This window comes from Rhamphochromis longiceps, linkage group LG2, assembly GCF_057381845.1.
Source record: "Rhamphochromis longiceps isolate RC_006_pf linkage group LG2, R_longiceps_female_GT1.1, whole genome shotgun sequence".
Lineage (NCBI taxonomy): Eukaryota > Metazoa > Chordata > Actinopteri > Cichliformes > Cichlidae > Rhamphochromis > Rhamphochromis longiceps.
The window spans coordinates 13,138,343-13,162,678 of NC_140558.1; the positions used below are offsets into that span (position 1 = coordinate 13,138,343).

The window sequence follows — 24,336 nt, forward strand, 5'->3', positions numbered from 1 at the left end:
TTGGGGAATTCGTGGCTTCTAAGTCAACAAGTCATTCATGTCATATATCTCTAAAAATTCGCATTTTAATGATAAATTGTCAACACTGGAAGATTCCCCCATCTCTTCTGAACAAAACGGTGTAAGAATGACCGCTCTAGCCCCTACGGTTAGGAAATTATGGTCATTTGTTTGAGGGGAGTCGTCACTATGAGAAATAGACTGCAATAATCCTGTGCCTCTCTGTGCTGCGTGTGCAAATAGATGCACCTGTTTTGGCGGGGAAAAGTGCACAGCCTCTCTGATTGGTGGATTCAAATTCAGCAGCTCCCAGGCTGACCTAGAAACTTACTTCTCTCTCCCTGTGTGTGTGTGTGTGTGTGTGTGTGTGTGTGTGTGTGTGTGTGTGTGTGTGTGTGTGTGTGTGTGTGTGACAGAGAGAGAGAGAGAGAGAGAGAGAGAGAGAGAGAGAGAGAGAGAGAGAGTGAGTAAGCCTTTTAATGGGATGATCTCATTCTAAGATTCAAATTCAATATATTTAGACTGGGTGACTGAATTGGATCTTGTGTGTGTGTCTCTCTGTGCATGTGTGTTTCCTTATGTGTACATATTTGTGATTGTGTGGCTGTTATAGATTTTTTTGCTGATTTTTTTTCATTTAACAAGTATATTTGAGGGACCCTCAGCATGTTCAGCATTTTTTCACCTGTCCATTTTGCTTTTCCAATTTTTCTGTTTAAGTTATTACTATTGTGCTAAATCATACTATTTCTGCTATTTTATAAGATTTGTGCCAAATATAGTATTTCTGCCAAATATACACTCAACAAAAATATAAACGCAACACCTTTGTTACTGCTCCCATTCCTCATGGGATGGACGTAGAGACCTAAAATTCATTCCAGATACACAATATAACCATCCCTCCCAAACAGTGGTCACAAATCAGTCCAAATGTGTGGTAGTGGGCACATCTGCTATATTGAGGTAATCCATCCCACCTCACAGGTGTGCCACATCAGGATGCTGATCTGACATCATGAGTAGTGCACAGGTGTACCTCAGACTGCCCACAACAAAAGGCCACCCTTTTCTGCAACTTTTCAGCTTTTTCAGCTAGTTTTAGCAGACAGCTTCAGCTTTAAAGCAATTCAGAATTCATATGATTACAACCAATATGTATTGGAGTAAAAGAAACAAATGTGCAATGAACATGTCAGGAGTCGCTGTTAAAAAGTCTCATGGCAGTGGGGTTAAGGGACCTCCTGAACCTCTTGAGTCCTGCAGTGGAGTGAGATGAGCCTCTGCAGCTCCTACTGTGAGGATGCTTAGGCGATCACCAACACCAGCTCCTTGGTGTTGGTGTTCAGAAGAAGACTGTTCTTATTACTGCAGTCAGTTAAATAAATCTATCATAATAAAGTACATTTTAACATAATGACCTTGTGTTTATTTATGTCTTTTAACCATTATTTCAAATTCAAAGAATCCCATTTGAAACATTTATTAAACTTATAGAATTAAATTAAAAGTTGTTTTTTGTTGCAAAAAAATCTAGTATAATAATATTTAAATTTACATATATTTTCACGTTTTCCATGCCAATTTTGTGTAATTGCGGAGTTTCCCACTTTTCCCACTACTCGTGAATGCCTCCTTTTTTACGTCTCCGCCTGACTCCTGAATCTCCGTCCACTCTCAGCTCAATCCGTGCCGGTAAGTGCTGCTTCTCTGTCTCTCTTATCTGAAATGAAATGTCTATAAGCTGTATGAGGGATTTACCCAGTTGTTGTTAGTGACTTATGAAGCCAGTCGAAGTATAAGTCATGTTAAAGTAACACAATGGCTGCTTTTTTAGTGAAACGTTGTAATTTTACTATTTAAAAGGAGTGTTTGGTATGCTAGCCCTAAGTGCTAACGCCTAGCCTAGCTGCTATAGGCCCAGTGTGAAATTAATATGGTTCATTTGATTGTTTATTACAGTTATTGTGTTGTATTTGGTTCATTCGGTGTGTTAGTGTTTCTGAGTCTGTTAGGGAAGCTGAAGTTAGTTCTCTTCACAAATCAGTCAGTTAAAAACGGCCTCATTCTTTCGGTTGTGAGGTAATGAGCCGTCATTTTAGAACCACTGATTAGCTGCTGAAGCAGCAGGGTCGGCAACTTCAAAGGAGCCATTTTACCGCCATTAGCTGTGTCCCAAAACGTCGGCTGCATCTTTCGGAGGACCCAGCTTTCGCGGTCTACGTGGACCGAGAAGGCTGTGAAACTGGACGGTCTAGCCTTCAGATTTGCGTCACCGCTGTCTCGCTGGAGTTTAATAAACTCGGCCGTCTGCTCCTTGCTATTTAAAATATAACAGGACACTGGCGTAAATTCTCGACCGTTTAACGTTTATTGAGCTGTGTGAAAATCCCGGAGGACCCACCGGATGGATTAATAAAGCTTTATTTAATCTAATAATCTAATAACTTTGATCTCAGCCAAACCGATTTACTCCAGAACAAATAAAACACAGAAAAAGGCAAACAATTACATTTTTAAGTTATCAGAGTGACTTGTATATCATGTTTAACCTGAGTAGCGAAAGAGCGGGGGTCTGAACCCCCCTCCCGGCTTGCCATCTAGCCGGTGGGTGACAGACGTCTCTGAAAACGTCGGCACACTTTTGCAAATATGCGATGTCTTGATAAACCAAGCAGATATTTGTAATTTACACCGCTACTTTCTCGCCTAAAAATATGTTAAAAGTTTATTCGGGGAAATGAAGGACTCATTTGTCGGCCGCATTTGAGACAGCCTTCGTCGACTGGCTGTGACATAATCGGCCTTCAAATGCGGCCTCCGGAGGATGCAGCCGACATTTTGGGACAGCTTCTGACTGAAAGCCGGGAGAAGAAGAGTCACGTGCCTGTACCGGTGTGTTTTTGTGCTGTGGGTTAATTAACAGAAGGGAGAGAGAGAGTGAGGATGAAACACATAATATAAGAATAATAACATCTCTTAACAAGAAGTTTTTTTTAATTAGTTAATTTTAGTTTTTTAGTTAAATTTTAAGAACTGTTTAACAAACACTTGTTTGTGCAGGTTGTTTTTTTTTTTAATGAAACCTACACCTGCAGCTCTGTTTAACTTCTCACTTTGTGAAAAACTAACGAAATATAAAAAAGTCCACCTTCAAATAAATAAAATGCAGCAGTGCACCATTAATATTATAAATATGATATGTAGATATTTAAAACAACAGCATATTAAATGATACTGTGTGCAGGTGATAATATTTTTAGGAAGCAGAATTTGAATGCAGAAGAACTCAAATGTTGAAGCCTACAAAAATAACATCCAAGCTTTCATTTATGATTGTTCATGCTTTGAAATTGTGATGTCAGAATTTGATAAAGTGTGCAGAGCTAGGTGTAGCAAATCATTGCTTATTAAATCTACTGTGTTATCTAATAGCACCAAACTAATAGAGCTATCACATAACTGAGAAACGTGTGTGGCTTATTACAAATGGATGAAACCACATTTTACCTTAATGAAGACAGTAATCTTTAATAAGGTGTAGAAAAAAGAGGAGAGTTGTTTGTTGCTGTGGTAAACAAAGAAGTGTACTGAATCTTTTGGACTACACAGAGTGATGCAGTATTGACTGTGATGCTGATTTGAGTTGTCTCATTCTGTGTTTTTGTGCTTTGTCTTTTGTTACGCAGAGTGAAAGAGATCTTTGGTTTTGCCTTTGCTGGTAAGTAAACAGTGATTGTAACTGAAGCAGTATGAACCTGGCATTGCGTAGCACATTTGGCAACTTACATACTTGACTTGACATTTGGCAACTTGACTTTTTGTGATATGTTTCCATTTACTGATTGGCAAAAACACAAAGTCAGGTTTTATTACATGGTGTAGGAAATATTTGGTATATCCTGCACTTGTGCCAACAAATATTGCTGGCTATTCTTTATATTTCTGTAGTAATGAATGCTTTTATTACACTTGCTATAGCCATGTGAGACGCTGCAGTTCATTTATCTCCTCTTTAGACTACAGTAAGCTAATAAAGCCTTAAATAAATTGAGAATTTTACTAGTTAATTTATGTCACAGTAAATTGGATTGTGTGTGAAGAGGCTCAACAGTCTGAATCATCAAACAGTGATCTGATGAATTGTTTCCTTTCTCTAGACTGCTGATCTGATCGTCTCAGTCTGGTAAGTAAAGGTTTGTCTGAGGGAAATGTTTCTCATTATAAATCAAATCAAATCACTTTTATTGTCACATCACATGTGCAGGCACACTGGCACAGCACATGCGAGTGAAATTCTTGTGTGCGAGCCCCACAAGCAACAGAGATGTGCAAACACAACAACACAAACGAGCAAAATACAAGATACAGGAGATTCAGTTTAGTGCAGTGAGTCAGCACAGCTCTTGGCAATCATCAGATCCTAGAAAAGTCTATGTAAACATTTCCAGACTTACAGATCTCTCTTATCATCATAGTACATTTTTAATTAGGCCCTAATATCGGCCATGCTAAGTTTATTGTAGATTTAGTGGAGTGTGTATTAAACATGCCCCAAATTTGACTGAAAAATGTAGAAACTGCTGTATAGGAGTCATCTGTCTCCAAATTTTTCATTTTGCCAAAAGTCATACTGAGTAAATTATTTTTTACTTTTATGTTAACGGCTTCCCAGACATTATGATATACTGTTGTACCAGGTAAGTACACACAGAAACGGGAATTTGAGACCTTTGGGCATTTAGGATCATGTGAGTTGAGTGCATGTAAGTGTGGTCTGAGACTGTCTGCTCTGACTTCATTGTGTGGGTTTAGCTTGACCATATAATGTTTATAGTAAGTTTCTGTAGCACCGCATCTTGGTTTACAGACTCTGTTTGTTTTTATTGTGTTAATAGAATGCAAAAATGTCCTTAGAAATGTTCCACCACCATATGATAAACATTTTCATTCAGTTGAATCTAATAATGTACTGTACAACTCTTCAGTGTATAATATATGTTCTGTATTTTTCGGACTGTAAGGCACACTAAATTCTAAGGCACATTAAGCCAAACAAAACAGATAAGTCAAACTTTATTCAACTCATTTACAATAACTCTCAAAATACAGAACAATACACTCACTTTTCAGGATTTATGGACTGATGAATGTGGATTGATCAGTTTGAAATCTGCTTCATAAGCATGGCTCTCAACAGGTGCCAGGCCCTTATACACACACACCGTATTATGTTGAAGCACAGTACGAATTACTCTACGAGGGTGCTGACTATGGTAGCCATGCTCCGACAATACATCAAGTGGTGCTGCTTTGTAGCTTACCAAAGTCATACTAAAACATTTGACAGAGTGCCGTGTAGCACATAGAAGTGGTTTGAAATCAGTAAGCACAACCATACATAAGGTGCACTGTCTATTTTTGAGAAAATTAAAGGCTTTTAAATGTGCCTTATAGTCTGAAAAATACGGTAAAGCCAGGTTTATTGGAAGTGTGTCTAATTCCACTTTCTTTCTGTCTTACAGGTGACCTGCTGCAGAAAACCCTCTCCCTCTATCATTAACAAGCCATTAACAAGCAAATTCAGTCTGTCCTATCACTCTCCCTCTCCCTGCTCCATCTTTTTTGACAAGGGATTCTATCTTCTATCATTTCTCCGCCATGTACTCTATCTAATTTTGACAAGCATAAGCCCTAGTTTGACAAGAAACCAAGTTTGACAACAAACCAAGGTTGACAACAAACCAAGTTTTTGGAAATTGAAGTTACCGCAACTTCGACGATCTGTTTTCAGAAATCTGAGAGATCTCTGCTCTCACTGCTCCTTCTTTCCTGTCGTTAAACTCTCTCATATCCACTCATTTTACTGGAAATTACAAGTAAGAAGTTGAATATACAGTACAGTAGAAGTCACTGTAGAAACTACTTACACAGCCCTACATTTGTCATTTTAATTTTGCATTACACTTTGGAATAAACATTGATTGGCTGTTTGGCTTACAGGTGCAATTGCTTTGATAAATTATATAAAATATACACCTCTTAAAGGTTTATTTGTAATAAGACAATCTGGTTATTTTGTAATATATACATTCAGACTGCTCTATTTACATAAATATTAAATTAGATTGAACTACATTTTTCAAGTCGGTTTCATTGACTATAACATTTGACTACATTAAGTTTATACTAATATTATTTAAGGACAAACCCATTTCTGTTACTCAGTGTAAGTATTGAGTTACAATTGTCATTGAGAAGCTGCCCTGAGGACCCAGACTTCCTGTTTCCTGACTGCTGCAGAACATCCAGCTGAAGAATCCTCATCGCCTGTCATCTGATCACTACACCACCACAGCTCCTTATATTTGCTTTAAATTTTAGATATCTGAAAGATTTACACAAAGTCTACTTCAAAGCTAAGAGTTTTATTATAGCCTGTTGATTGATTGTTGAGATTTATTCTGCATATTACTTCACAGAAGTATAGACCTATTCATTAACCAGTCTGGTTAAAAAAAAGAATAATATACAGTTTTTGAAAAAGCTACAATAAAACCTTTTAAGGATCTTTCAATAACTTTTATATTGAGTTTGTATTTAAGCCAGCCTTTTTACATCAATTAAACAGTTATAAGAACACTTTACCATTTGTATAGTTTTACATTTATCCATTTAATAGAAACTTGAGGAGTTTTTCAGTGTTTACAGGTTGATTTTTGTATACATTTGTGTATAAATACATATAAGGTCCAGTTTGTACTTGCACAAAATGCCAAGGAAAGGTCAAAGGTCACAGGCCCAGAAGCTTAGATGGCAAAAGGAGAAGGAACAGGTAAATGTTTCTCAGACCGGTGAGCAGGTAAAGGTGTCTGTTACAAGTATTCCCAGTCCAGAAGTGCAGCTCAGCGTTCAGACAGCCGCAGTGTCTTATGCAGATGTGGTAAAGAGAGGTGTTAGCTCATCATCTGTGCCAAATGCTAAAGTACAGCAGGTAATCCAGACTGAACCCCAGCTAACTGTGCAAACGCAGCATGATGGAGAAGCTCCAGGACCATCTCATGTACAGGTTACAAACAGTGAAAGTCGCCCACGAGTGAGTAGCATCTGTGCATCCCGAAGCCAGGCCAATGCTAAGTATGGAAAGTACCGGAATCAGCAATGCATGGCGAACAGTTTGGTTTTCCTGTCATTCTTACACGAGGATGAATTCATTACCAGAGCAGATCTTAACCGTGTGTTGGACAAAGGCCATGCCGTGTATTCAGATGCCAGAAAGAGGTTTGTGAACAGCGTGTTTCTAGCCTGCGATGAACTTCCCTCAGTTGTCACCAGCCGCAGACACGAGTATCAAGTCGACATGTCTCAGTTTGCTCATTACGGCACATTTGATGGTACAGATCACTTTCCGAGCCTTGAACAGGGACTACAGCGTTTGGCTTCAGAGTTTCGCTACGCTTTGCTAGTCATGGGAGGAACAGTCATCGCAGTTTGCAGGCTGACTTCAGGTGAATACGCATACTTTGACCCTCACCCACGTAAGTCTACAGGAATGCCATTGTCGCTAAGTGTAAGTGGTGGAACTGCAGTTGTGTTAAAATTCACACGTCTTAACGACATGATTGACAGGATCAAACGTTTGTACCGAATGTGTAGCATCGCACCAACCTGCACTTATGAACTACAGCCTGTTGAGTTCCACAGTGAAAACGCTGCTGACCAAAGAGATGCTGATGAAAACAGACAAACAGCTACAACTGTTCCAGCACCAGCTTTAAATGAACCTGAATTTGAAACCCCAAAGTCCACTGAGCAGACACGGAAAACTGTGGCCGACACTTTAGCTACTGAAGTGATGTCATCCAGAGTGGATTATTCAAATGAGCCAGCTGCTGAGCTGAACAATCGTCCTTCTGATTATTTAGAAATAGAAACCTCTGCATCTTCTGTAAGAGACACTCAGGTAATAAAAGATTCTGTTCCTCAGAATGATTTAAACACTGCCTCCTGTTTAACTATGACAACAGAGGAACTCTCACATAAACTGTTGAAGCATAATAAACAGCAAAGGAGAAAGATTAGGAGACAACTATTGGTCCAAGAAAAACTATCACAGAGAAAGGAAAATGAGAAAAAGAAAGAAAGACAGATGTACACTTTTGATGAAAGCTTTAAGGCAAAGAAAAAAGATTCTAGTAGAAAGTCTCATGATTCTGATCACAGTAAGAAAAAGAGTGTGTACAAAAAGAATCTATATAAACTCAATGCTACATACAGAGAGAAACAGAGAGAACATTTTAGAAAAATCTATAGAGAAAGTGCTAAAATTAGAGAGAGAAAAAGAGAACGTGTCATAAGGATGTATAAAGAAGATTCTTTATTCAGAGAAAAGCAGAAGGAACGAATAACAAGAACATATAGAGAATCTCCCGTGTTCCGAGAAAAGCAGAAGGAACGAATAACAAGAACATATAGAGAATCTCCCGTGTTCCGAGAAAAGCAGAAGGAACGAATAACAAGAAAATACAGAGAATCTCCCGTGTTCCGAGAAAAGCAGAAGGAACGAATAACAAGAACATACAGAGAATCTCCCGTGTTCCGAGAAAAGCAGAAGGAACGAATAACAAGAACATATAGAGAATCTCCCGTGTTCCGAGAAAAGCAGAAGGAACGAATAACAAGAAAATACAGAGAATCTCCCGTGTTCCGAGAACAGCAGAAGGAACATGTAAGAAGAAATTACAGAACTTGTGCTGAATTCAGAGAGAAACATAAAGCTTACATGAGGTCATATGTTTCTAACCTATATAAAGAAAGTGTAGAATTTAGACAGAAAAAAAAATGTTACATCACTAAACGTTATGGAGAAGAGAGACAATTTCAGCAGCAACACAAGGACAATATGAGAGAACGAATGAGAGTAAAATATTGGAACAGTATTTCTTTTAGACAGATGCATAATATCAGATGTGCAATGAAAATAAAAAGAAAATATCGTCAGATGCATCGACCAGCTGAAAGTTTACAGTGTCATCCAGATAACACTTTAATGAATGAGGCCATATCTCGTTTCAGATCCAACATTAAGTCAGCACCATCTTATGTTTGTACTGTTTGTCTAAAAGCTTCTTTTCCTAATCAGGTGAAAATCTGCAAAAGAGAAAATTACTCAAAACACCAGACTGTAGCTCAGCAGTGTCTAACTGGTAAATTTGTTCATGTGTGTGATGAAGCATGTAATGATCACTGCAGCTTTCCTGTTGAGAGAAAAAAAGAATATATCTGTCACACGTGTCACAGTTCCCTCAAAAGTGGACGCATGCCAAGACTTGCTGCTGTTAACAGTTTAGAACTGCAGGATATTCCAGCTGAACTGTGCGATCTCAACATTCTGGAGAGACATCTGATTGCCAAATGCATACCTTTTGCTAAGATTATTCCACTTCCAAAGGGCAGACAAAGACTCATACGTGGTAATGTGGTGTGTGTACCATCTGAAGTCCAACAAACAGTTGACTGTTTGCCTCGGTTAAGAAACCATTCCCAGATCATGAGGATAAAGCTGAAAAGACGACTGTGCTACAAAGGCCATCAGCTGTTCCAGACTGTTACTTGGTCTAAACTAATTCAAGCCTTGCATAAACTGAAACATATTCATCCGCAGTACACAGATATTATTATCAGAGATGATGCATTGCTTTGTGATCCAACGTTACCTGATGATGACAGCAGTGATGAAGCCAGCATGGGAAGCGATGATTATGATGAAGCAGATTTAATGGAAATTGACAACTATGAAAAAGATGCCCTTTTGTGCGAAAGTGAGTCTGAAAGTGAACAAGCTATTAATATGCAACCCTGTGATGAACAACCAGAGGAACAAAATCCTGATGAACCAGAAAGTGATTTGAACAATGGAGGTTTTGCTCTAGAAAGCTGTCTGCAGCCTGTTGACATTTCAGAAGAGATTCTTTGTTTCACTGATAACACATATTGTGTGGCTCCTGCAGAAAGAAACAATCCTGTTAGCTTCTTCAGAACTCCTTATTTGGAAGCCATGGCATTTCCTGTGCAGTTTCCTACTGGTCAGAATACACTGGATGAAAAGAGACTTCTTAAACTCACACCGAGTGCTTACTTCAAGTCAAGGCTTTTTAACATTGATGCAAGATTTGCTAAAGACACAAATTACCTGTTTTTCTCACAGTTTGTCACTGAAATACATTTGGCTAATTCCAGCATGACAATACAGCTAAGGAAAGGTAAAACTATGACCAAAGATGGACGCAAAATCACATCAGGAATGTTACAAAGTAAGACAGAAGTAGAGAAGCTGGTAAGAAATAAAGATGCAATCAGATTTATGCAGCCACTAAGAGGAACTCCAGCTTACTGGCAGAAAACTACCAAAGATTTATTCAGTATGATTCGTCAAATAGGAACACCTCAGTTCTTTGTCACTTTCTCTGCTGCTGAGATGAGATGGCCTGAAGTGATTCAAGCAATAAAGAGACAGCAAGGTGAAGAGGTTGATTTTGAAGCCCTGGACTGGTCAGAAAAGTGTGAAATTCTAAGATCAAATCCAGTAACCACCATGCGGATGTTTGATAAGCGTGTTGAGGCTTTGTTCAGAGATTTGCTTTTTTCTCCTGCACAGCCCCTTGGTGAGATCATTGATTACTTTTACAGAGTTGAGTTCCAGCACAGAGGTAGTCCGCATATACACATGTTGCTGTGGATTCGAGAAAAGGTAGAAGTAGATGTGGATGATGACCAAACTGTCTGTGACTTTGTGGACAGATACATCTCAGCTCAACTCCCTGATCCAGACAAACAACCTGAACTGCACAAAAAAGTCACTGAACTACAAAAGCACAGCAAGAACCACACAAAGACATGCTTTAAGAGTGTGAACTCTGGTTGTAGATTTGGGTTTCCAAAACCACCATCCACAAGAACAATGATTGTGAGACAGGATGAGGATTCAGACACTGAAGCTGCAAAAGCCAAACTCAGACCTTTGTTGAACCTGCTGAAGGAACCTGAAGCTGCTTCCCTCACCATAGAGCAGATTCTGTCACGATGCAACTTGACAATGAATGAGTATGAACAATGCCTCCAGAACATAAACAAGAAAACAGCTCTGATTCTGAAACGTGACCCAAAGGACTGTTGGATCAACAATTACAACCCAGATCTGCTTGAAGCCTGGAACTCTAATTTAGATGTCTCATTCATTTTGAATGCCTATTCATGTGTAGAATACCTCTGTAAATATATAACAAAGAAAGAATCTGGCCTCTCTGAATACCTGAAGACAGTTATCGATAACTCTGATAAGAACACCGTCAATGAATGTGATGAAATGAGAGCTGTGATGCAGGCTTACTCAAAAAAGAGAGAGATCAGCGCACAGGAGTGTGTGACTCGAGTCTGTGGCCTAAAAATGAAAAAATGTTCCCGCAGTGTTGTATTTGTACCAACAGATGATAACCCAGTAAAAATGAGTCGGCCCATGAGCTTCCTGGAAAGCACAACACATGACAGTTGTAATATTTGGATGACAAGTTTGAGTGATAAATACAAATGCAGACCTGAGACCCCAGAATATGAGGAAATGTCGCTGGCTGATTTTGCTGCCCTGTGCCGGTTGGTGAGTGGTCCAAATGAAGGAAAAGATGTGCTTCCTCTTCTAAACCAGCTTGGATTTGTACAAAGGCGAAAGAATGATAAACCAGCTATAATCAGGTATTACCACTGTTCACAGGAAAAAGATCCTGAGCAATATTATGGTCGACTGTTGAGACTTTACCTTCCACACAGATCAGAGCAGGAACTGAAACCACAATGTTTCCAAACCTATCAGTCCTTCTACAACTCGGGTTTTGTGCGACTTCCATGTTCAGACCACAGTGAGTCTGTGAAACGGATTGTGAAAAGAAATAAAGACAAGTATGAGAAGAACTCTGAGGATATTGAGAGTGCACTGGAAGAGTTTGAACAAAATAGGGATGTTGTGATCGATGAATGGTGTAATCTTGCTCCTGAATCTGAAGTTGTGAGGCTGCAATGTGATGAGAATCTTCCTGAGAGACATTCTGATGATGAGAACGAACAGGAGAATGTCCCTGACTACAGTCGTCAGTCTGATGCTGTAACAAAGATCAGAGCCATCAGAGAACAACCTGCAGTAGATCCAGCCGTGGTACGTGTAATGTATCAGAATCTGAACCAGAAGCAGGCCTGCGTGTTCTATGCCATAAGAGACTGGTGTATTCAGCGAGTTTGTGGTTTGAACCCAGATCCATTTTTCTTCTATATCAACGGTGGTGCAGGAACTGGAAAGTCACATCTGATTAAATGTATTCACTCTGAAGCATCAAAGATCCTGAGCAGACTGCCTGCTAATGCAGAAGAAGCTGACATATCAAATCCAACTGTTTTACTTACTTCATTTACCGGGACAGCAGCTTTTTCTATCAATGGCTCTACATTACATTCTCTACTGAAACTACCCAGGAGTCTGAAACCACCCATTCAAGGACTTGGTAACCAACTGGATGAAGTCAGATCTGAGCTGATGAATGCAGAAATTATTGTTATTGATGAGATTTCAATGGTTTCAAAACCCCTTTTTGCCTATGTGGATGCAAGACTGAAACAAATCAAAGGCACTCAGAGACCTTTTGGTGGAATGTCAGTTTTAGCTGTTGGAGATTTTTACCAGCTGCCACCAGTGCGACAGTCTAAACCTCTCTGCGTTTACGATCCAGAACAGATTGACCTATGGCAGGAACATTTTCAGATGATCACTCTAACCGAGATCATGCGTCAGAAAGATGATGTGGCCTTTGCAGAGATGCTGAACAGGATTAGAGTGAAAGAAAAGACGGATGAGCTTTCTCAGTGCGACAGAGATTTGTTGTCACAGGCTGTGACTGCACCAGAAGAATGTCCAACTGAGGTCTTACACATTTATGCCACCAACAAGAATGTGGAATCCCATAACACAGATACCCTGAAGAAGCTTCATTCAAACATCATAATCATCACTGCAGACGATTTCCAGAAGGATAAACGTACAGGCAGAATGGAACGAAGAGACAAACCATTTACAGGTGGGAGAAATGATTTACCTGACACTCTGAATGTTGCTGAAGGAGCTCGAGTCATGCTGACCAGAAACTTGGACACACTAAACGGTTTAGTCAACGGTGCTTTTGGTATACTGGTAAAGGTGGTGAGATCTGAAAATGATGGACACATAATCAAACTGGGGCTCAGAATGGACAACCGGCAGCCTATGAGACACAACCGCAGTGCTAATGCAGCATCTGATGATCTGGTTTACATTGAGAGAGCAGAGGAGAGTCTGAAGTTTAAAGGAGCGGTACGCAGACAGTTTCCTGTAAAGCTAGCATTTGCCTGCACAATTCACAAAACTCAGGGTCTTACAACACAGACAGCTGTAGTTTCAATGAAGAACATTTTTGAACCAGGTATGGCTTATGTTGCTCTCAGCAGGGTGACGTCTCTCAGTGGACTCTATTTGCAGGACTTGGATGAGAAAAAGATTTACTCCAATCCCGAGGTAACTGCAGCACTCCAAACCATGAGACAAGCCAGCGTTGAGGAAATGATGCCTCTTCTTCAGGTCAGAGAAACAGCCAGCAGACTTGACACTCTTACACTGATCCATCACAATACGGAGGGTTTGCCATCTCACATCAGTGACATCAAGAGTCATCATGAAATGTGTTTAGCAGATGTTTTGTGTCTCACTGAGTCTCACCTCCAAGGCTCCTTTGTTGCAGACAGTCTTCATTTGGACGGCTACACCATGTTCAAACGCAACAGACATGTGTCCTACACAAACTTTCCTCACATGGCCAGCCGAAGTGGTGGGGGAGTTGTTGTGTATTTGAGGAATCATTTTCAGGTTCAGGTAAAACAGTATCTGCATAATGTCACTGATCTTGAGTTTTTAGTGTTGAAGGTTCAGGCTCCATTCCCTGCACTCATTGCTGTTGTGTACAGACCCCCTGACTACAGTTTGACACCATTCATGCAAAACCTGGTAAGTCTTTTAGATTCCCTTGAAATAATGGACTGTCACCCAATAATTGTGTGTGGAGATTTTAATGAAAACCAGTTACAGAGTGGAAGAAAACAGATTCTGGAGCAGTTTCAGTCGAGAGGGTATTCACAGCTGATCACTTCTGCCACTACAGACAAGAACACCCTGCTTGACCTCATTTTTATTTCTCAGCCAGATCAATGTCTCCATTCCGGTGTTCTGAGATCATACTACAGTTACCACAACCCTGTGTTTTGTGTCCTGTCCTCGAGCCAATCATGAAGTCGTCTGGTGAGTTTTGAAACAATTACAGATCATGTTTGTTACAGAGTTTACTGATTGTAGAGTATGAAAAAGATTTTTCATTGGAAAAAATTGTCTTCCCTACTCTGTCTGTAAGAAGACCCTTTCTTATTGCAATGTTATTAATCATGTCACCAAATCATGGCTGTACTTCATGCAGAGCCGGGAGATCTGCTTTCTGTTATCATGCACCTCAGATCTGAAATATACTGCATTAAACGGACATAATTTATTTTTTATTCTCATGTTTTAAATGACTAAATCTACTTATACATTTTTTCATGGATGTTAATTGTCATCTCCTTTTTTGATACTTTTTTTACTCTGACGTATGTATCTCAACAAACGAGATCTTCCCCTCCAAGATGCTTTCAAATATGAAATAGTAAATAAATAAATCACAGATAAATGCAGGTATTTATTATGGGTCACATGAATAAATACAGACAATTATATTTTCTTGATTATAGTAAATTTTGTAGAATCAAATGTTTTTTGGATGAATGAGGTTTTGCTTATCATGTTTTACAGGTAAAAAATGTTAAAAGTTTTAAACTATCTTTAGGCTACCAGAGATGTCTATAATTATACATTATGTAGAGAAAAACATTTTCACAGCTTACAGAATTTGTATAAAAACTGATTTAGAAGTACATGGAAAGTTTCTGCATCAATTTTCTGACTTGGCCTTTATCCGGGTGGGTTTGGGTTTGGGTGGATAAAGGCCAAGTCAGAATTCTCTGAGCAGCTGGAAAAAGCTGCTAATAAACAAAGACATCAGAAAGCGGGGGCTTTAGGTGTAGCCCCCGCTTTCTGACGCACTAATTAGATTTAGTAACTGACACCCCATACCAGCATTATATAGACACTTGGGGGCTGAGATGGGTGGGTGGGGAGGTGGTGTTAAAAGCACTTTATGTTTTGTAGATGTATTTTTTTCAGACAGGGCACACACAGTCCTGTTTCCTTTGTGGGAAAACCTTCAAACTTCACCATCCTCAGCTGAAACAACAACATCTTAACACCATCTTCATGAACTGCTGAGCCAAACCTGATCCATCAGTGCTGGACTGCACAGATAACTACATGCCACACAGAGACTGCTGTTTTATGAACTGCCATACCAGTATGTCTTCAATGGAGAAGATGACACACCCATCACCTGACCTCCTGCCTGATCTGGAGACCATCATGATGCTGCCACACTACACACCTCTGAGACCATGAATGATGACTCCTACTGAGGAAACTGTATTTCCTGTCAGAGATGCTCAGTGATCCTCAGAGCAGAGAGCGGTATGATTCTTTATCTTTGATAAAAAATGTCAGTGTTTTTAATTCAATTAATTAATTAAAATCCTGTTTAGTGCATAAATAATTCCACACTCAAATGATTATACTTGTTGACACTTTTTGAGTTTTAATTCACATTATGGATTACAAATCTATGCTTTTTCTACTCTGTCTCTCTGTGCAGGTATTGCTGTCTTCTGAGTTCTTCAGTGTCCCAACTGAGACATTCAAACCTCATTGCAGAGCTCATGTCTTTCCTCACCATCATGTGAGTGTGAGATTGCTCTGGATTCTGGTTATGTGGCCTGCAGCACCTATAAGGTATTTCAACATTGTTCATTGCATAACTTATTTGTAGTTTTTAGGCCTTAACACAAATAAAATGTTCCTTTTTCTGTATTTTTTAGAACAAGCTCGTCCAGTGTGCCTGCATTCCAGCTTCTTAGACTCTACTCAAGTGGACAGAGTATCAGTGTTTGGCCACTCTTACAGACACCGACTTCTGTCAACTCACTGCTACTGATCAGGCACCTGACTCCAGGAAGACAGAGGGCTGCAAGCCTGTCATCGTTTCCAGTGTGGCTTTGTATTCTTGGGGTAGCATCAGATTTTTCCCACAAATATTCAAAGGTAACACTTATTTTAAGCGTAGTTATTAAGTCAAAAGTCTTCCCTTGTGTTAATTTTATTTTTTTTATTTGTTTTTGTTTTCTTTTAGATTTATGTGCACTGATCGGATGTGGTGGAGCTTTGTTAACTGTGTGGAAAACATCTGTTTGTGATGATATTTACAATGAGGCTTTAAGGTGACAGTTTCCATGTAATTTCAATCCTTTTACTAAGCAAAAACATGTTTGCAATTAACATATTTTTTTTAAGTTTTGTCTTCTGGATTTCTGGTTAACATTCCTCTGTGACAGCAAATACTAAACTGGTCCAAGTACCCAGCATATCATTGGTCAAAGGCAAAAAGGACCACATGTCACACTAGCAATGAATTATTGACTGTGTTTGTGTCATCAGATTTAACTAACAATATCAGACATATGAAACTGAACTCTGGATTAATGTGCAGATTTTTTTTGTGTTTTTTTTTATTGTTGAATAATTATTTTGTAGAACAAACCCAATCTATTTACCCAAACAATGTAACTTGTTTGGGTAAATAGTGGATTAATATATCTAAGTCTATAAGTATAGCAAGCTGAATTCATACAGACACACAGCTCTAAATCCTGGATTGTAGGATGTACAAAAATGATCATGTGATTATTATGGACATTTAAATAACTATATCTATTGAACCATTACATGTATTCTTTTTAGAAATTACACAATCTCAAAATGTGAAAAAAGAAAGTGTTTAAGAGAATAAATAATGTGTGTTTGTATGAATCCTGCCTTAGTATGGGGTGTCAGTAACTACATTAGTATAGAGTAGGTCTAACAGTGGTTTTCCACATCTGCTCTAATACAGCAGTCCCCAACCTTTTTTGCGCCACGGACCGGTTTATGCCCGACAATATTTTCATGGACCGGCCTTTAAGGTGTCGCGGATAAATATAACAAAATAAAACTAGTACCGGTACTGAAAAAAAGAAAATTTATTCATAACACACGTGAAAAGACCCAGGAAAACCGAGTAAACGATAAAAACGATAACAAAATAACGCTGAAAACCGATAAAAACCCTGAAAACTATACATTTCACACCTGAGCCTCATCTCTCGCGGCCCGGTACCAAACGACTCACGGACCGGTACCGGTCTGAGGCCCGGGGGTTGGGGACCGCTGCTGTAATATATATAGATAATGGGTCAGACATATAAAGTCATTTTGAAAAGTTCATAAAGGTCATTTATATGTGTTCCTCTTTATCATTTTATATCAGGTCAAACAGCTGACTTGAGTTTTGATCAGAGTAGAACCATAACATTCATGCTAATGGTTCTACTGTTTACAGTTACTTTATGATGGATTTCACCCTGGTCACAGCACTATGTGAAAAGCTGTTAGAGGTAAAGTTAAGCCAATTAATACCTCATCATAAGTCACTCTCTAACGCAAAACAGTGATTATTTTTCACTGTAATTTATTCCACAACGATGTTCTTTATTTGATCCTTGTTTCTTTAAATATGCAAATCGATTGTTCAGCTGTGTGACTCTCCACACCTCAAATATATCACAATGTGGACTTCATTTTGACAGTATTTTGTAGATTGGTACCATATTTATCATCAAATCAGGAAACTGTAAACTAATTGAAAAAATTAAGCTTGTGAAAATTTTAATGTGGCATAGGAACATGTTGTTTATCCTTGCCAAATGGTATTTACACAAAACTCCAGCAAATCAGAGGATATATTTTTGTCTCTCACTTGCTATATATGTGTATATTTTTGCAGTTAATAGCCTATCATGTGTCTGCGCATCTTAGGGCCATAAACATAAACATGGCAAACAAGGATATGTTCACAATTCCAACAGATGCTTCAATTGTTTGTATAGATTTTAGATCAATTTGATTTGCATTTTCTATTAATATTTTTCTGTTTGTCCCAAATGGTATTTTTATTTCTTTATGCCATTATTGTAATCATTGGAAACAACTGAGTAAATATTTTGTATCATATGTTTCTAAAAATATTTGAATGTTCTACTTTTCTACTACTGGTTTTCTACTTTCTAAACTTTCTGTCACTTTTTGGCATTTCAATAACATTATTTTTGGGTGTTTTAATCTCTGACCGCAGCATCTTGTGCATTTATTACCTAAATGTTGTTTGTGTGGGTCTTGCCTTTGTTATGTTTTTTTGCCATTTTTAGATTTCACCAGCTGTGCAAACTCGCAATTTTACCTTGGTTTTGTTCCACATTAGTTTATCTGCCGGCACGTTTTCTTCCTTTTCTAATGTTTTTGGTAATTTTTCACAGTTAAACAAGTAACTTTGAGGTTACTTCAGCATTTTCAGCTGTTATCTGTTGACAGTTTTGCCTAATTATTACATTTCTGCAAATTTCTAGCAGTTCTGATAAGTTGTAATATTTCTGCCAAGTTTTTAATTTTCTACTAAATTATATTATTTCTGCTAGGTTACACTACTTTTGTTTGTTATGTTATGTTAAGTTATGTTATTCTAAATTATTGCATTTCTGCTAAGTTATTACATTTTTCTTAACTTGATATTGTTCTGCAAAGTTATTAAAATTTCAGCAACTTTTTAAACACTGACTTTGATTTCTTCAGCTTCTTCAGCTATTTTCAACTATTTTCAGCAGACAGCTTCAGCTTTACAGTTTCCTCTAAGTGATTGCAGTTCTGCTAAGTTATTACATTTTAGCAAAGTTCTTTTGCTTCTGCAAAGTTTTTACAATTTCTGCAACTTTTCAGCTTTTTCAGCTAGTTTTTGCATACAGCTTCAGCTTTAAGCATCCACACTGCATTTTCGCAGGAAATGCAAATTTTTCTAGTTATTATTATTCTTCAAGTTGCTCGTTTTTCGTCCTTTAACTACTTCCACAATTTTTGTGCTATTTTCACCGTTCAAATTTTAAACTATTCTGCTATTTCTGCTAATTTGCGCTATGATTTTTGCTATTTTTTGCTATTATACTTTTTAAAATATTCCACTTTTTTCCTTTAATTTGTCCCATTGAAATGAATGGAAAACTTCCAAAATTCTGCTAAATTTTGCTTGTTTTTGAAACTTAACTACTTCCTCATACTTTCGCCTAGAAAAACCATTCAAACTTTAAAATGTTCACAAATTATTGGGCTATTCATGTATGATTCAGCTTTTTCAAATCTTTTACCGTTTTACTTTTATGCCTCTTAAAGTTTTCAGTTGCAAAATTGTGATTTTTCACAAAATACATGCGTTGTTATGGTTGCTATGCTCTTGGCTTCCAGTGTGACACTGAAGCTTTTGCAGTCTTCTCTTCATGTCCGAACAACTTCTTGCTACTTGCTCATTTTTCACTCAACTTCCACAAATTATACATCAAAACGTAGGTATTTTTGCTGGCTTTCAGAACATGTCACTATCATTGTTGTGGGATTTATAGAATTTTGGCAAATCTCCTCAGACCAACACAAGGTCTCAAAACTCTCCATATAAAGTCAATGGAGAGCTTGTTCAAAATCACCGCTGCATTTCTGTAATGAGAGGCATATTCGAATCATCATATCTCCTTAACGAAGCGACTTTAAGACATGAGGCTTGTCCCGGTATATCTTCAGACACTCCTGACGCTCACAATTCAAGAATTTCTTTCTCACCTATTACCGTTCTGAAATGAGTTGGACTTGTTTGAGGGTAGGAAATTCGTCCTTCGCTCAGATTTCTTCAGATTTCAAACTGTGGAAATGAACCACTTTTTTCTCTCGTCATAACTTTTTGTTGGATTTCCACAGAGACCTGAAAATTTCCATGATTGTTCACCAAAGCCTGCTGTCTCTTACGGTGAAAGAATGATATTGATACTCCAAATAGATTTAGAGTTACAAAGCGTTGTTTGAGGGCAAGTCAAGGCAGTTTTTGCTTCGCTCTACTCAGTTATGGTGCATTACAAGTCAAATATCTTTAATAATTCATATTTTAATGATAAATTGTCAACACTGGAAGATTCCCCCATCTCTTCTGAACAAAACGGTGTAAGAATGACCGCTCTAGCCCCTACGGTTAGGAAATTATAGTCATTTGTTTGAGGGGAGTCCTCACTATGAGAAATAGACTGTAAAAATCCTGTGTCTCTCTGTGTGCTGCAGGCACCAGTTTTGGCGGGAAAAAGTACACAGCCTCTCTGATTGGTGGATTCAAATTCAGCAGCTCTCTCCCTCTGTGTGTGTGTGTGTGTGTGTGTGTGTGTGTGTGTGTGTGTGTGTGTGTGTGTGTGTGTTTAGTGGGAGAGAGAGGACCCTGCCCTTATTTGGCAGCATGTCATTGTAGGATTTAAATTGAATATAGTTAGACTGGTTGACTGGATTAGAGCCTGTGTTTGTGTGTCCCTCTGTGCATTTGTGTTTCAATATGCCTCCATATTTGTAATTTTGTAAGTTATTACTATTCTGCTAAATCATAGTATTTCTGCTTTTCATAAGATTTGTGCCTAATATAGTATTTCTGCTAAATTATAGTATTTATTCTTTTTATAGGATTTGTGCCTAACATAGTATTTCTGCTAAATTATAGTATTTCTGCTTTTTATACTATTTGTGCCTAATATAGTATTTCTGCTTTTTATAAGATTTGTGCCTAATATAGTATTTCTGCTTTTTATAGGATTTGTACCTAATATAGTATTTCTGCTTTTTATAGGATTTGTGCTTAATATAGTATTTCTGCTAAATGTAGTATTTATGCTTAATCATACTATTTCTATATATTTCTGCCAGGTCCCCAGGCAGCCAATCCTCTGTGAGAACTCAGACATTCAAATACACAGATCAGGGCCTGCTTCCCAGCCAGCCAATCATATCTGAGGTCTTCCGTTTCCTCTCTCGTCATATCTCAGCGACGGTTGTACAAAGAGCAATGAAAATCACAGTCAAAGTACACCAAAGTCCGCTGATTCAGCCAGTAGAAGAATTATGCTTCTAGTCCACCTAGTTTTTGAGTTACACAACGTTTTGTAACTCCAAAAAACGGCGTTTTTCGCCTCTCACCGCGATCTAATTCTGACTGCTCATCACCCTGTCTTTCCAAGAAGCTCCTCTCTTTCCCAGTGGCGCAGTTGGTAATGACACGGGTCTGCAAGCCAAAGATCGTGGGTTCGATTCCACCTTGGTCAACATGTTTTTTTCCCTACAAATTAATACACTGTCACAGACCAGTAGTTCATATTCAGCATTTATTACAATTATGCAAACTTTTATGATTTTACCAGCTTTTCTAATATGGACCTCACATTCTTGTTAACACTCCATGGTACAAATTCTCTTCCCTTTAGGCTCTGTGTATGTGTGTGTGTGTATCAATATTTCTCCCATTTTAAAGTATTACTCCTCCATAATTGTATTTCTGTTAAATCAAAATACTTTTACTACATCTTAGTACTTCTGCTGAATCATAATATTTCTGCTAAATCATAGTATTTCTGCTACTTTTTGGTACTTGTACTAAATACAGTATTTCTGCTAAATCATACTATTTCTAGTATATTGTATTTTTCTTTCTAAATATAGCATTTCTGCTATATAATTGTATTTCTGCCAAGTATTATGTTTCCTCTAAGATATTGCAGTTCTGCTAAGTTATTCCATTTTAGCAAAGTTCTTTTGCTTCTGCAAAGTTTTTACAATTTCTGCAACTTTTCAGCTTTTTCAGCTACTTTTTGCATGCAGCTTCAGCTTTAAGCATCCACACTGCATTTTCGCAGGAAATGCAAATTTTTCTAGTTATTATTCTAGTTGCTTCCGTACACTTTTTGGCACTTAACTACTTCCACAATTTTCAGCCGATTTTCACCGTTCAAATTTTAAACTATTCTGCTATTTCTGCTAATGTGCGCTATGACTTTTGGTATTTTTTGCTATTATACTTTTTAAAATATTAAGCTTTTTTCCTTTAATTTGTCCCATTGAAATGAATGGGAAACTTCTGCAATTCTGCTAAAATTTGCTTGTTTTTGAAACTTAACTACTTCCTCATATTTTCACCTAGAACAACCATTCAAATTTTAAAATGTTCACAAATTATTGGGCTATTCAGGTATGATTCAGCTTTTTCAAATCTTCTACTGTTTTACTTTTATGCCTCTTAAAGTTTTGAGTTGCAAAATTGTGATTTTTCACAAAATACATGCGTTGTTATGGTTGCTATGCTCTTGGCTTCCAGTGTGTCACTGAAGGTTTTGCAGTCTTCTCTTCATGTCCGAACAACTGTTTGCTACTTGCTCAATTTTCACTCAACTTCCACAAATTATACATCAAAACGTAGGTATTTTTGCTGGCTTTCAGGAAATGTCACTATCATTGTTGTGGGATTTATAGAATTTTCGCAAATCTCCTCAGACCAACACAATGTCAGAAAACTCTCCATATAAAGTGAATGGAGAGCTTGTTCAAAATCACCGCTGGATTTCTGTAATGAGAGGCATATTCGAATCGTCATATCTCCTTAACGAAGCAAAGTTAAGACATGAGGCTTGTCCCCGAATATCTTCAGACACCCCTGACGCTCACAATTCAAGAATTTCTTTCTCACCTATTACCGTTCTGAAATGAGTTGGACTTGTTTGAGGGTAGGAAATTCGTCCTTCGCTCAGATTTCTTCAGATTTCAAACTGTGGAAATGAACCACTTTTTTCTCTCGTCATAACTTTTTGTTGGATTTCCACAGAGACCTGAAAATTTCCATGATTGTTCACCAAAGCCTGCTGTCTCTTACGGTGAAAGAATGATATCGATACTCCAAATAGATTTCAAGTCACAAAGCGTTGTTTGAGGGCAAGTCAAGGCAGTTTTTGCTTCGCTCTACTCAGTTATGGTGCATTAGAAGTCAAATATCTTTAATAATTCATATTTTAATGATAAATTGTAAACACTGGAAGATTCCCCCATCTCTTCTGAACAAAACGGTGTAAGAATGACCGCTCTAGCCCCTACGGTTTGGAAATTATGGTCATTTGTTTGAGGGGAGTCCTCACTATGAGAAATAGGCTGCAATAATCCTGTGCCTCTCTGTGCTGCGTGTGTAAAAAGAGGCACATGTTTTGGCGGGAAAAAGTACACAGGCTCTCTGATTGGTGGATTCAAATTCAGCAGCTCCCAGGCTGACCTAGAAACTTACTTCTCTCTCCCTGTGCATTTTTTTGCTGATTTTTTCATTTAACAAGTATATTTGAGGGACCCTCAGCATGTTCAGCATTTTTTCAGCTGTCCATTTTGCTTTTCCAATTTTTCTGTTTAACTTATTACTATTGTGCTAAATCATACTATTTCTGCTATTTTATAAGATTTGTGCCTAATATAGTATTTCTGCTAAATTACAGTATTTCTGCTTTTTATACTATTTGTGCTAAAACATAGTATTTCTACTAAATGTAGTATTTATGCTTAATCATACTATTTCTGCTTTTTATGGGATTTGTGCCTAATATAGTATTTCTGCTTTTTATAGGATTTTTGCTCAAACATAGTATTTCTACTAAATGTAGTGTTTATGCTTAATCATGCTATTTCTGCTTTTTATAGGATTTGTGCTTAATATAGTATTTCTGCTAAATTATAGTATTTCTGCTTTTTATAGTATTTGTGCTAAAACATAGTATTTCTACTAAATGTAGTATTTATGCTTAATCATAGTATTTCTATATATTTCTGCCAGGTCCCCAGGCAGCCAATCCTCTGTGAGGACTTAGACATTCAAATTTTCAAATCAGGGCCTGCACGGCTTCCCAGCCAATCATATATGTGTCCTGAGGCATTCAAATTTGCATATTGGGGCCTTCATGGCTTCTAAGCCAGCCAATCATATCAGGGCTGAGGAATTCAAATCCACAAATCAGGGCCTGCACGGCTTCCCAGCCAGCCAATCATATATGTGGCCTCAGCCATTCAAATTTGCATATTGGGGAATTCGTGGCTTCTAAGTCAATAAGTCATCCATGTCATATATCTCTAAAAATTCATATTTTAATGATAAATTGTCAACACTTGAA

General features: G+C 38.0%; 1 protein-coding gene across 2 annotated transcripts; it reads left to right on the forward strand.

Annotated features, from left to right (window-relative positions):
* Positions 1 to 425: 425 nt before the first annotated feature.
* LOC146677044 (uncharacterized) lies at positions 426 to 19,120 on the forward strand. Of its 2 annotated transcripts, XM_085417857.1 has the most exons (8): positions 426 to 1,695; positions 3,690 to 3,721; positions 4,161 to 4,186; positions 5,526 to 14,077; positions 14,270 to 14,368; positions 15,308 to 15,676; positions 15,858 to 15,994; positions 16,087 to 19,120. In XM_085417857.1, exons 4-5 carry the CDS (start codon positions 6,773 to 6,775, stop codon positions 14,357 to 14,359), a joined length of 7,395 nt encoding a protein of 2,464 aa, XP_085273983.1. In that variant the 5' UTR covers positions 426 to 1,695; positions 3,690 to 3,721; positions 4,161 to 4,186; positions 5,526 to 6,772; the 3' UTR covers positions 14,360 to 14,368; positions 15,308 to 15,676; positions 15,858 to 15,994; positions 16,087 to 19,120. The 2 variants fall into 2 exon arrangements, with proteins under 2 accessions (XP_085273983.1, XP_085273976.1); XM_085417850.1 differs by lacking the exon at positions 426 to 1,695 and having other exon boundaries at positions 2,894 to 3,721; positions 15,323 to 15,676.
* Positions 19,121 to 24,336: the final 5,216 nt, after the last annotated feature.